Source organism: Octodon degus, unplaced genomic scaffold, assembly GCF_000260255.1.
Source record: "Octodon degus isolate 3935 unplaced genomic scaffold, OctDeg1.0 scaffold00104, whole genome shotgun sequence".
In the NCBI taxonomy this organism is placed as follows: Eukaryota; Metazoa; Chordata; class Mammalia; order Rodentia; family Octodontidae; genus Octodon; species Octodon degus.
In genome coordinates, this window is record NW_004524680.1 from 6,375,806 (window position 1) to 6,389,135 (window position 13,330).

The window sequence follows — 13,330 nt, forward strand, 5'->3', positions numbered from 1 at the left end:
GGTCTGGCCCTTGGTGATGTCCCCGGACGGCAGTCCATTGGCATTGTCCTCACCGTACTGGGAGTGGTAGTCCTGGATTTCAGTGCTGACGCTACCGAGGGGCCGATCCGTGCCTACCTGCTGGACGTGGTGGACAGTGAGGAGCAAGACATGGCCCTCAACATCCATGCATTTTCTGCAGGTAAAGTGCCTGTGCCGTGACAGGCTGGCAGCAGCCACTCCCTGAACTCCAGGTTCAGGGCTGTCCCTCAGCATGTGGCTCTGTTTCAGACACTGGTGGGCCAAAGGAGTGGCCAGGGCTCAGGAAGTATCCAAGGACATCTTCCTGACCACTTCACCCAGCAGGATCAAAGGACTAACAGTAGGGACAAGGGACAGTCAAGTCAGGCCTGCTGGGGTGATGTGCTTGCTGGATAGACATGTCCAGGTCCCTGCACTGACACTGTCTTCAGCTATGCTTAGCGAATGGCATTCAGTATATAGGCATGTATGGGGTGATGTTGTATTTAATCCTGGGATTAATTGCTCTTAATTTATTAAGCAAGAATTTGACAAGGCAGACCTGGGGCTAGCAGGGCTTCTTGTCTTGTCTTTTCTACCCTTTTCTCATTCCCCATCCCAAGACCTTGTGTCCTGACTCACAACGTAACTGTGGGGTGCCTAGGTCCCCCTGAGGGTATAGCCCTCCAGCCCATCCTGGCACTGGCCTCCCACACAAGGCGTGGGAGTGGGAACCACAGCCTCCACACGGCTCACCTGCTGCTTCTACCCCTCCTAGGCCTCGGCGGTGCCATCGGCTATGTGCTGGGCGGGCTGGACTGGACACAGACCTTCCTGGGCAGCTGGTTCGGGACCCAGAATCAGGTGCTGTTCTTCTTTGCCGCCATCATCTTCACAGTGTCAGTGGTCCTGCACATCTTCAGCATCGAGGAGGAGCAGTACAGCCCGCAACAGGAACGCAACTCAGAGGAAGCCACCGTCCTGCCCAGCACTAGACCTGGCAGCAGCTTGGCCCCTGCCACCCGCCTAAATGCCCTGGGTGGGGGCATGCAAGACAGCAGCCCTCCATTCCATGATGAGGTGCAGTCAGAGCACGAGCTGGCCCTGGACTACCTCGATGTGGACATCGTGCGCAGCAAGAGTGACTCTGTGCTGCACATGCCGGATGCCACACTGGATATGGAACCCGAGCTGCCCTTCTTGTATGACATCGAGCCGTCCATCTTCCAAGATGCCTCCTATCCCAGCACCCCCCGCAGCACCAGCCAGGAGCTCCTGAAGGCCAGGCTGCCCCACCTGTCCACCTTCCTCAGGGAATCCACCAAGGAGGATGATACCTTGCTTGATAATCACTTGAATGAAGCTAGAGTCCCAAATGGAAGTGGCTCTCCACCAAGAGACACCCTCAGCAGCTGCACCAGGGTGGATCTGAAACTCTCAGCTACATCCAGCTCCATGAGGCGGCGGAGGCACATGTTCCGCCGTCAAGCCTCCAGCACCTTCTCTTACTATGGCAAGGTTGGATCCCACTGCTACCGCTACCGTCGGGCCAATGCAGTGGTCCTGATCAAACCCTCCCGCAGCATGAGTGACCTCTATGACTTACAGCAGCGGCAGCGGCAGCGCAACCGGCACCGGAACCAGAGTGGGGCTACCAACTCCAGTGGGGACACAGAGAGCGAGGAGGGCGAGGGTGAGACCACCGTGCGCCTTCTGTGGCTGTCCATGCTGAAGATGCCAAGGGAGCTGATGCGCCTTTGCCTTTGCCACCTGCTCACCTGGTTCTCTGTCATCGCCGAGGCTGTCTTCTACACCGACTTCATGGGCCAGGTCATCTTCAAAGGTGACCCCAAAGTGAGTGCTCTGTGAGCTGGGAGGAGGTGGCCTGGGGGGCTTCATCAGTGGGTTGCTCTGTCTTCCTGACTTCTTGTCGCTGAGACAAAATACTGGACACTCAGAGTGAAAAGAGAAAAGGCTTATTTAGCTCACAGTTGTAGAGGTTTCAGTCCATATTCAGGCGGCTCCAAGGCCAGGCAGGGCATGACAGAGGCGACAGCTCATGGCAGGGGAGACAGCAAAACCAGCACGGGAAGAGCCAAGACCCTTCCTGTCCCTTATGTTGCTGCAGGCTACCTGCCCTAGGGTGGGTGTAGCACGCCCCCTTAGTCCTAGCCAGAACTGTGCCAGACCAGTCAGAGGGCTGATTTACTAATCACACACTTTTAATCCCAGCATCACACTCTAGATTTAGCTACCTCTGGGGGAAAAAAAAAAGCCCTGTGACCACATGAAGCTTTGGAGGGACATTTAGACACAAACCATCACACTTTCGAGGTGCTGTTTGCTGGCCCTGTACCCTTGTGACCACATTGGAGAGAACATATGGCAGGCAGCTGCTTGGCCTGCAGCTCTGTTCTGTGGCCCAGTTGTGTGAGCCCAAGGCTGTAGGGTACGGTGCATGGGGAGCAGGTGTGGGTGCCAAGCCCTTGCAGAGGATGGAAGCATTCTGAGAAGCCTAGATGGGCATTGTTTCAGCCATTTATTGCCTTGAGTTGTGACACTGCCCCAGAACTTGGCTGTAATGGGAACAGTTCCCTTTGGGCTCAGCTGATGGCTCTCGGGCCCCATGGTGTCTCCTGGGCACATCCTGTGGCCATGTTGGCCACCTCTCCGGGGGACCATGATGGCCTCACACACACTCAGGATCCATCTTGACCCCTCCAGGTCTGCCATGGCAGCTCAAGGGGCCAGGGTCACTCCTGCTGGTAGAGACCAGCCCATCTTTTGAGAGTGGAGGAGATAGCAAGTGACAGGTGGGCCAGAAAAGACTGGGAAGTGACTTTTCAGATATTGAACTTGGATTCAGAGGTGATTCTCTTTGCCATACTCTTAAGCAGCTTGCCAGTGCCCTAATCCTAACCTCTTTCTGTAACAGGCAGCCTCCAATTCCCCTGAAGGGCAGGCCTACAGTGCCGGTGTGAAGATGGGCTGCTGGGGCCTGGTCATTTATGCTGCCACCAGTGCTATTTGCTCAGGTAAGAGGTGCCCAGATCCAGTAAGCATTTGCAGCTGGAGAATGCTCCGAGCTTGGAAATACGGAGTGTGAGTGGGGCCTTGTTTCTGCTAGGAACGGCTACCTTCACAGGCCCTTCAAGATGCCCTGCGATGTGCTGTCCTACAGTGCTATCCAATTTAAACAACACCTGTGTTAGGCATGTTGTCCCAGCCCTGCCAGCTCAGGGCTGGAAGGAGATCAGGGCCTTGCCCAGGGGTCAGCAGTCAAAATGGGAGAAGCTGATGTAAGCTGCTGGACAGGGCCCCTTACAGTACAGCTACATCCTGAAGTGGAGTCAGGTTGGCAGCTTTTCATCTTGGGACCAGGCCTCATCATAGCTCGCTGGGGTTGACTGCCTGCCCTGCCCACACATTGCCAGAACTGAGGGGAGGAGGTCAGCTTTGTGTTATCCTTGTGAGGACTTGGGGATGGCCAGTGTAAGTACCAAGGTCAGCCAGGGGCCAGCACCAGAGTGACCATGTTGTTGTCACCTCTCTAATGGAGGGATTCTTGGAGAGTGCATGGGGACAGGTCAGGTGAGAGATATTGCCTGTACCTGCTGGTCCAGATTTGGTTTCAGGGAGGTGTTTCTGGGGAAGGGGAGAGGGGGATGGGGAAGGGGAAGGAGCCCCTCTTGAGTGGGCGGCTTGATCACTGATCCTGTGGCCTCTCTCCGCAGCCTTGCTACAGAAGTACCTAGACAACTATGACTTGAGCATCAGGGTGATCTACGTGCTGGGAACACTGGGCTTCTCTGTGGGCACAGCTGTGATGGCCATGTTCCCCAATGTCTATGTGGCCATGGTCACCATCAGCACCATGGGCATTGTATCTATGAGCATCTCCTACTGCCCCTACGCCCTGCTAGGGCACTACCATGAGATCAAAGAGGTATGTCGGGCCCAGTGGTGTCTGGCTAGGGTGGCAATAGGTGGCCCCAGGCTGAGTCTGCAGCCTGTCTGGCCCAGACCCTGGGCTCTCAGCATCCCGCTATCCCCTCCACATGAGCTGAGCACCTCCCACCTGTGGAGTGTCTGAGACACAGTTCGTCCCCTTCATCTTCCATTCAGATGAAACCAGAAACTGCCAGTGGCCCCACTCAATCCCTGGTCAGGTCACAAGTCTCTTCCAGCTGCCCGGGCCACTCAAGAGACTTTAGAGGCTGGTGCGATCGCTGGGTCAGGGCAGGGCGAGAGGCACGTTTCTGATGCTCGGTAGCCCAGGTGCAAGTGCAGGCCAAGGCTGTACAGCATAACCTATAGGCCTTCAGGGAGAGGGGGAAGGTCTGTGTCTCCTTCCTAATCCTAAACTCTGTTTACTGTCCTAATCTCTCACGCAGTTATTAAGGCAAATTACAGATTAGAAGCACACCAAACAGTAGGGATGAAATTCTAATGGCATTATTTTCAACCACTTACCAGTCCAATTAAGGATGACCAAAAATTGTATATTTTGTTAATTTTCCATTTATAAGATGATACAACAGGAAATACTAAAAAATACACTCAGTACAAGGTGGTTGAAATTATACTTGCCAGAGTGATGCTCAGAACAGTCAGTGCGTGACCACTGCCTGAGTGATGCTCAGGGTGAGATACTAAGTGGTTAAATGAAATTGTAAGTTAAAACATAGAAGACCACTAACTAAACGTCGAATAAACTGCTTCATGGCTTTGAAGAAAGGAGAACACAGTTGCTTAAGCAGTCCAGACAGAGGAAGACCATTGCCAGAGCCCCCTGATCCCCCTTCTGTCATCCTAAAGGTGACCACTGTGTAACTTCTAATACCATGTAATCCTAGTGCCTCTTCCTGAACTTTCTAGGACTAGACTGGCTTACTTTGTGTCCCCTCATCCTGACTGACTCACTCATGGCCGCAGCACTTTGTGTATCTGCACGTTCCCGGTGAGCCTGGGTTCCTAACACAGCCTTGTGTGCCATGCTGTCCTGACCACAGGTCCTGTGTGCCAGGCTCCTAATCCCATTCTCAGTGTGCCTACAGGTTCCTGCCTGCATCCCTAGTGTGACTGGGCTCTGGATCACCTCCTTGGTGTGTTGGGCTCCTAACTGCATGCGCAGTGTGTCCCTGGGGTCCTGATCAGTTGCCCCATGTTCCTATGGGTCCCTGTCACCCTGCTTTGATGCGCTTGGTTCTTCCAGTTCAGGGCTTCCCAGACGTGCAGCCCCAGCATTCCTCTTCCTGGTGTTTTGTGCTCTGCCACCTCTGCCTGGACAGGCAGTTTGTGTGGCTTACAGTAGCAGATCAAGGTTCTTACTGTCACTGTAGGGCCATCTTTATTGCAAACTGCATGTTGAATTCTGTACAGGGGATTCTGGCCCTCTGATCTTTATAGTTTCGGACAAATGTCTTGCTTTGCTAGCTCAAGTAACTCTGTTCTTCAGTAACGAGAGTGAGATTGTCTTGGCTACTCTTAGCTGTTCTTCACCTAAATGTTAGATTCCTTCTGGGCCTTCTTGCCTTTATTGAAAACAAATCCACTTTATCTGCAGATCAATTTGGGAAAAGTTAATAACTGCATTGTAAGCCTTTCCATCCCCTAGTATCTCCTAGACTAATAAATTTTAACAGCTCGCCTCTAGGTTCTTTATTCTGTGCTTAAGTGTGCAGCCATGTCGCCTGTGCATAGTTGTAGTTCCTCCTCCCTAACCCCTGGTGCATTTTCTTTCCTTACCTTGCATCTTGCAATGACTGTAACCGCTGACATAATGTTGAATAAAGTGGTATTGAGTTTCAGCCCTTAAAACTCCAGTGGGTGGTCCTTATTGTCTCACTAGAAAGGAGGACAGTGCTTTCAGTTGGAGTTTCCAGGTCGGTGAGATGTCTCTGGCACCATGTGCCACACCAGCTCTGCCCCTGGGCGCCCTGAGCTGGCCACTGAGACCAGGCCTGGTGGTACATGCCTGTAATGCCAGCTCTGGGGAGGTTGAAGGCAGGAGGATCACTACAAGTCTGAACTGCGTAGTGAGATCCTGTACCAAATACATTTAAAAAAACAAATGTTGCTGAATTTTTGACATTTGGGAGAATTTGCCATGGTTGTGTTATTGGTGTTTTGTAATTATTTGCAGTCAGAAAACATACCCTTCACTGACCTCAGCCCTCAAAATTAGTTGAGGTTCCCTTTGTGGCCGAGGGTATTTGCAGGTATTGATAAATGTTCAGGATTTACTTAAAAAGAAAGTGTATTCTATGCTTTGGGTCCTATTTCCAGTAGATCAAATTTGTTCATTGTTTTACCCTCCTGATCTTTTATGGTTTTTGTATCTGCTTATTTTATGAAAAGTTTATAAAGTCTTTTTCCACTGTAGTTGTGGTACATACAAATGTGTATACCCACATGCATCTAGAATTGCCTTGTTTCTTATCTTCTTCGTGGACTGGCTGTCCTTCATTATCTCCAGGGCAGCTTCCTGTGGAAAACTGGTATGGGCCCAGCAGGACAGGCACACCAGTGTTCTTTCCTGGCTTGTGTGACAGGAGAGCACCCATGAAGCTTCCCCTCTGTTTGTACTGGTGCAGTCGGCTCGGCCAGGTGCTCAGGCTCCTGTGCGGCAGGGAGTGGCCAGCAGTGCTGGCAGTGGCTGGCACAGGCTCCTAAGTCCCTTGCTCTGGCTCCCACTGGAGAGCCCCAGCCTAAGGGGAGTCACCTCATTTAAACCCTGTCCTGCCACCCTTCCTTGGGCTGAAGGTGGGTCCCCGGGAGCTATGTCCTGATGGCATCGCAAAGTTGCTTCCATTGTCCTTTCCCAAGAGCTGGCTCTTTCTGCCCCTCCTGCCTGCAGACTCCCACTGCACAGCCTTTCCTGACTGTGTTCCCTTCCCTTGCAGTATGTCCACCACAGCCCTGGGAATTCAAAACGTGGGTTTGGAATCGACTGCGCCATCCTCTCCTGCCAGGTCTACATCTCCCAGATCCTGGTGGCATCTGCCCTTGGGAGCGTGGTTGAAGTTGTGAAGACCGTCCGTGTCATCCCCATGGTGGCCTCTGTGGGCTCCTTCTTGGGCTTCCTGACAGCCACATTCCTGGTGATCTATCCTGAGGTGTCGGAGGAGGCCAAGGAAGAGCAGAAAGGCCTGTCTGCGCAACCTGCTAGTGACAGTGCAGGCGGTGACAAGCCCACGGTCCTGAGGCTCTCTCGGAAGGAGGGCCTGCAGAGTCCAGTGGAGACCGAGTCCATGGTCTGAGCTCTGGCTGACACATTCCACATGGGAGGCGGGTAGGAGGCCGATGGCCACTGGTGTTGCTGGCGCTTGGAGGACAGCGCTGGCCAGTGCTCTTTCTCCAAATAATCGAAGTTCACTAGTTGTAGGGTAGGTTTGAGCTATTAGGCAAAATTATCACACTAATTACTTTTCCCACAATTAAAAAAATCATTTGAAATCTTTTTTAATTGAAGACCTTTTAATTTCAACTGTCTTTTACTCTGCAGGTATATTATTCTGCACGTTTTTACATTGTAAACATTTACAATATAGTTAGGTGATTTAGAAAAAATGAGATTTTTGCATTTCTGAAATTACAGTGAAAATACAACCCTTTTGCTGTCCTGGGCACTTCAGAAGAGAGCAGTGTGGTCAGTGACTAGAACACCCTTCCCAGGTACCCCCTGGGCACCCACGGGTCTGTGGATGCCCCTCAGATCTTGTCACGTTCCATTGGTGCTGCCGCTGCTGGAGAGTATTTTTCTTTGTAATTATTTTAGACTTAAGTTTTTTTTTTTTTTTTTTTTTTTTTTTTCTTTTTTAACACTATGGTTTTCTTAGGAGAGCAGCATTTCCTTTGCCACAGAGTTTGACACCGTGCCCAGGGCCGCTGTTTCTGGGCAAGCCGCACACCAAAGCTGAGGGGCCCCTGAGGTGGCTGTGGGCAGACAGGCTAAGGGCAAGGCGCACACCCATCCTGGGACACAGTTTGAGCTCTCAGATCCAGTGCTGCGTGTGTCACCTGTGCGAGCACGTGTGTGTCCGGACCCGCCTGGCTGTCCGTGCCTGGAGCTCCGCAGCCCCCGCAGCCCCGCCCCAGGCTCCTCACTGCACTTTGACTCATCTACCCCTTGGCTGGGGATCCGCGCTGAGTTCCGGGTGGCTGAGGCTTCCAGCGCTGTCGTGAGGCTGTCTTGCTCTCGAGTGTGGGAGACAGCAGCCTCCAAGCAGGGCGCAGGGGGCCGGGCCTCGCCCGCCGCCATGGCAGGACGTGTTTGCTGGAGCCTGTGACTTTCTCACCTGCTGACCGACTGTCACAGGGGTTAGCAGCAACGCAGAGAGGCCGAGTGTCGGGGAGGCCCTGACGGAGGACTCAGCACAGTGCTCTGCTTCTGCACGCCAGCAAAACTCATCGGATGCTGCAGCGGTTGGGAATGTTTTTCAAGCCAGTCTTTATTCAGAACCAAGCAGTTTCTGTTCTTCGTATGTGAAACAGTCGGTCCAAGCTGTCTGAGGTCAGGAGGAGGAGGCCCTGCACATCACACAGGTGGAGTCAAACCTTGTCATAATTGCTGCCTCAAGTCTGTTTTTTAAATAAAGTACTTTAAAATGCATGGGAGTCATGCTGCAATATGATCATTCTAAAGCAAATATATATATTTCAAGATGAAACTAAGCAGTTTTTAAATAAACTACTTGAATTTTCTGTGTATTTAAAGTAATGGTTGTTGAGCATCCTCAGCAGACTGCTTCCTGGTTTGCTTATCTCCTGCCACTGATGATGCTTTGTAGATTGTGTTTTGTGTCAGAGGAGCAGTCCAGTGCCTGTCACAAGGAGGGTTCCCACAGCCTGGGCCTCCCTCAGAAGCCCAGTCTTTTGGAGGACTAGCTTCAGGGCCCTGTGGCTTTCTCTATGTGCTAACCTTGGAATGGCCCAGAGAGTATTAGGCTTGGACAGGGCAAGTCTGACCACACAGCTGGCGTGATAGGAGCCCTCCCACCATCAGTGTCCCTGTTGGCCAGATGCTCTGACCTTTCTTTGGGGTGATGGGCACATCTAGGTTCTCCCCTTCTGCAGGATATTCTTGACATGTCATTCTATGCAACTTGTTTCTTAGTAGCTTGAGATTGTAGCCCCTCCCTGGGACTTTGACCTGGGTTGTTAGACTTGGAATCTCCGCTAGAGCTGGGGATTCTGCTTTTCCACCTGGCAACTAGAGAGCAGGTGGAGCATCATAAAGAATACAGGCTGGGCTGCAGCTGGCCCCAACCAATCAAGATCTGATACAGGCAAACCAAGCACAGGGAACCAGCCAGGAGGGCCATGTGCTGCCTTGTGTCTTACTCTGTGACTCTGTGGACCAGTGGTACTGGTCCCCTCACAGCTGCATGTACAGGAGGCTCAGGCATGGCCAGGGTACTTTTTAGGAGGAAGGGGCTTGAGAAGACTGTCTGCGTTGCATTAGCCCTTGGGATCCCAGCCTTGATTTGACCATGACCTTGTGTACATACCACAAGCCTGGGCAGAAGCCACTGTGAGACTATTAACTTGCTGGAAAACAAGCCAGCGAAGGGCATGGTTGCTGTTTGCTCCTCGGTGACAGGAGTGGCTGCACACTTACTAGAGTTGTAAAGCTATAAGCCTTCCAGATGCATGTAACTGAGGTCTGTCTTGCTGTGTAGGTCTGACTAGTGCACAAGACTTTGGATTTAGGTCATAGGATTGATGCAGTCAGGTTCTGGGGGGCAGACACAGGTGACCCGGAGCTCTGGGTGTGACTCACACCCAGGCGTGGGAGGACCAAGTAACCAAAGCCTTTGCCTCTGTACTTCCCTTGCAATGAGATTACTTGAAACCCAGTGTCATCACCTTGTGTCTTAAGCCAAGAAGCAGCGATCGTGCCTGAAGCTTGCCTTAGACTGGCTCAGCTGTTGGTGTTTTTCTGTCACTGTGCCTGAGATGCAGCCCCAGGGCTTGGTGGGTTTACCGAGAGCTCCCAAGCAGCTCATCTGTAGCTGTTACTTGAAAGGCATGGATGAGTGACCTGCGCCTCTGGACTGGCAGCTGCAGGCCTGAGCAAGTGCCTACTCACAGCCAGCGCTGAGGGCTCATCCTGGAGTTGACCTCGTGGCACCTTCAGGGGCTGGGCTGCAGGGTTCCAGGTGGGTCCTTTGAGCATTTAGTGATATATCTGCAGGGTCTTGGCTGGTTGGATGCTGTACAGTGCACATAAACTTACTACCAGGATAGGGTAGTGCTGGTCTGATGGGCATTTTTGTGCCCTATGAAAGTCAACTAAGTAAAGATTGTTTTAACAAGATGCCCCTTCACACACATGGTGGAAGTGTCCCTGTATAGGTGTGTGAACTTATGTAAGAAGGGGCAGAAAGGGTTGAGGGCCACCCTGGCCAGTCTTTGACTAGTTCCCCTTGGTTGTTTGGTAGCGTGGCACTGTGCCACTTCCCTTTGGCTGGAGAGCTGGCAGTGGCAGTTGTGTTTTTTCTTGGTGTGAAGCAGGTCCTCAGCACAAGCATCTGAAGTGAGCTGACAGGTCCCCTGCTTCAGACCCCAACCTCGAAAGCCTCCGTCCCTGCAAGGGCTGGGCCTGGGGGCCACAGTGTGTCTAATTACGTCCCCTGGAAGAGGTAGGACTGTTGCTCTCAAGTGACCCGTGGCTTCCAGCAGTGCTCAGGGTGCTTCTGAATGGCATTCTATGGGCAAGGTAGGTCTTGATAGCTCAGAAGCCCAGAGCTGACCTTGGTTAACATGGCAACCAGGGCTGGCCACTTGGCTTCCCCAGATGATGCCAGCCTCTGCAGCTTGCAGTGTTTGATAGTGTGTTTGAAACACTCGGTGTGGTCTGAGTAGCAGCACCAGCCCTGGAGCTGCCCACCGTAGGCACAGTGGCAAGATCTGCGAGTGTGGCTGTGTACCGTGGACGCTGACTGACCTCGAGAAGGATGCACCAGGCCGCTCTTCTATCTAAGCCTCCATCTTCAGCTACCAAAACTGTAAACATGATGACTGGCTGCCCAGGGCTTCTCTGACAGCTGCTGCTGGAAACAGCCATGTGTGTTTTCGCCTGTCATTCAACATGCAGTGCTTCTGAGGTCTGCAGCTACTCTGCTGCCAGTCCGGCCTGTGTGGCTCCGAGCACCTGGGGACTCTGCCCAGCACCATCTGGGCCCGGTACCAGCTCAGCTGAGGTTGAACTGGCCCTTGCATCCAAGGGACCAGCCTGCATACCTCACGTTGTCTCTTCATCTGAAGTCGGCATCACCATGTGGGCTGGAACCCCAACCTTGGAAAGGCCCCTTGAGCAGTCCATCCTTAGACCTCGCAGAGAGCTGACTGGGGCACTGTGCTGCGTGCTGAGGACTGAGACTGCCTCTGGATAGCAGGATGACCCATTTGTTAGAAATGCACGGACACCAGAGAAACACCCAGGCACCTCGGAACAAAACGATTTAGTTCCATTGCGAACTGGCCACAAGACCAATCTTTATCAACTTATTAAGTTGGAGCACTATGATGATAGCTCTTGCTGATTTTAGCAATGATTCAAGTGTGTGTTAAACACACGATGTTACATTTTAGGAGGAAAAGGGATTATAAAGAGTAATACTGCACCTGACTTAGTTTTTATTAGGTGAGCAGTAGCAGCCTCTTGTCTGTGTCTGTTTCTGCCCAACTTTGAGTTTTTGTTTTCTTCCTGAGCGTTGCGTTTCCTCTGTCCTCTGCCACATGTACTTCCGGTGCCTGCTGTACCGTTGCATCACCGTCTCGCGCACAGTGCAGTGTGTCAGACCAACTTCCTCCTGCACAGAGCTAGTGCGGAGGCCAGAGCCTCCCTGCTTGTTTTCTGTTACTGTGATTGAGTCATAATAAACCTTTCCTTCTAAGGTGACCCTGTGGGTGTCTGTCACTGTCACTTTGCCCGGGCTGCCCCTGGAGCCTGGTAGATCAAGTGCCCTAGCAGAGCATGATCAGGCCTGCAGGTGGGGGTGGGCACAAAGCCGGCTCACTAGTTTCCCAAAGCTATCCAGGCTACACACCTGGGCCCACCATGGGGACCTAGTTCTGTTGTCCTGGCTTGGGCAGGACTGAGGCCATGTGGCTTCTCCTTGGGCCTGGTTTCAAGGCTGAGTGCTGAGGTCTTGGCCTTCAGCCTGTGGGAAGAATACCGGATGCCCCTAGGGAAAACCTTTGTGGGTATAAGGACTGGTTGAGGCCAATTAGCATGTGCTTGGCTGGCCAAGCCAGGAGGACAGGAGGTGACCTTGGTGGCCCCTGGTGCATGCAGGGTCCTGTGGAGCTGGAAGTGGGTTCCCTAGATCTTCCTTGGGTGGAACACATCTGGGTCTTCTGGCACCCTGCTACAAAGGTTCTTGCTGTCACAGCCAGTTGATAGGAATAAAAGGGCTAGCGGGATTCAAACCCTGAACAGGTGCGTTCGTTTCTTTATTGGTTCCCCTGGCCTAGAACACCAGGTATGCAGGCAGATCGGGGTAAGGGTGCCAAATTGGGGCAGGGTTGGGCGGCTGGGGATGAGGACGGCATCACGGTGAGCCTGTCCCCCTGGCATAGGTTCCCAGTCCTAGGGAGTGAAAGGATTCACACCTTGAGCATCTGCATTGGAACAGAGAGCAGAGTGCAGGGCAGAACGGGATGGAAAGTGAGGGCTCTGCACTGAACCTGAGACCACGCTGCCTGGGGGACAGGAGAGGAGGTGCTGTGCCCCTTTCTGCACCTGGTGAGTATGATGCAGAAGTCCCACTTGGCAGAGAGCCAGATCTACTAGGAAGTCCCAGGTGGAGGGTGGAGGGGTGGCCTTTTATGGGAGGGTGGCATGGCCGTCACACCCCCTTGCATGGCTACACAGAGATGTCACATACATCTGCCGATCCAGCCAGGTAGGTGACAGACCCCAGCTGTGCCTTCCGTGGCCTCCACCTAGGATGGAAGGAGCAGCCAACAGTGCCACGAAATCACCTTCCCAAGTCTCCACCCAGCGGCACAGCCTTCACAACGTGGTCCCCTCCTGGGCTCGTGTTACACTACTGTGTAAAACAAAAAGTGGGCCACTGCGTTGAGTTCTACAACGCATGAGCTCTGGTTTAGCAAAATACTGATTTTCACTATTAGTGCCTGAAGAGAGATGTGCTGTGTTATTTAAAAATTCCATTTCCATTCCGGGGATCAAATCTAGGAGCACTCTACCGCCAAAGTACATCCCCAGCCTTTTCTACTTTTTAAAAAATTCATTATTAACTTTATTGAAAATCAATAATTATATGGCAAATTAAAAATTGTAGACAAATATTGAAAT

General features: G+C 52.4%; 1 protein-coding gene across 1 annotated transcript in view; it reads left to right on the forward strand.

The window, feature by feature from the left end:
- Slc45a4 (solute carrier family 45 member 4) overlaps positions 1-8,712 on the forward strand; it is an 82,749-nt gene extending 74,037 nt beyond the window's left edge. The window contains exons 4-8 of the mRNA XM_004638925.2: positions 2-181; positions 779-1,854; positions 2,936-3,035; positions 3,735-3,946; positions 6,906-8,712. Coding sequence (XP_004638982.1) covers positions 2-181; positions 779-1,854; positions 2,936-3,035; positions 3,735-3,946; positions 6,906-7,262 — 1,925 coding nt within the window. The 3' untranslated portion in view covers positions 7,263-8,712. The remainder of the gene's footprint in view (position 1; positions 182-778; positions 1,855-2,935; positions 3,036-3,734; positions 3,947-6,905) is intronic.
- Positions 8,713-13,330: the final 4,618 nt, after the last annotated feature.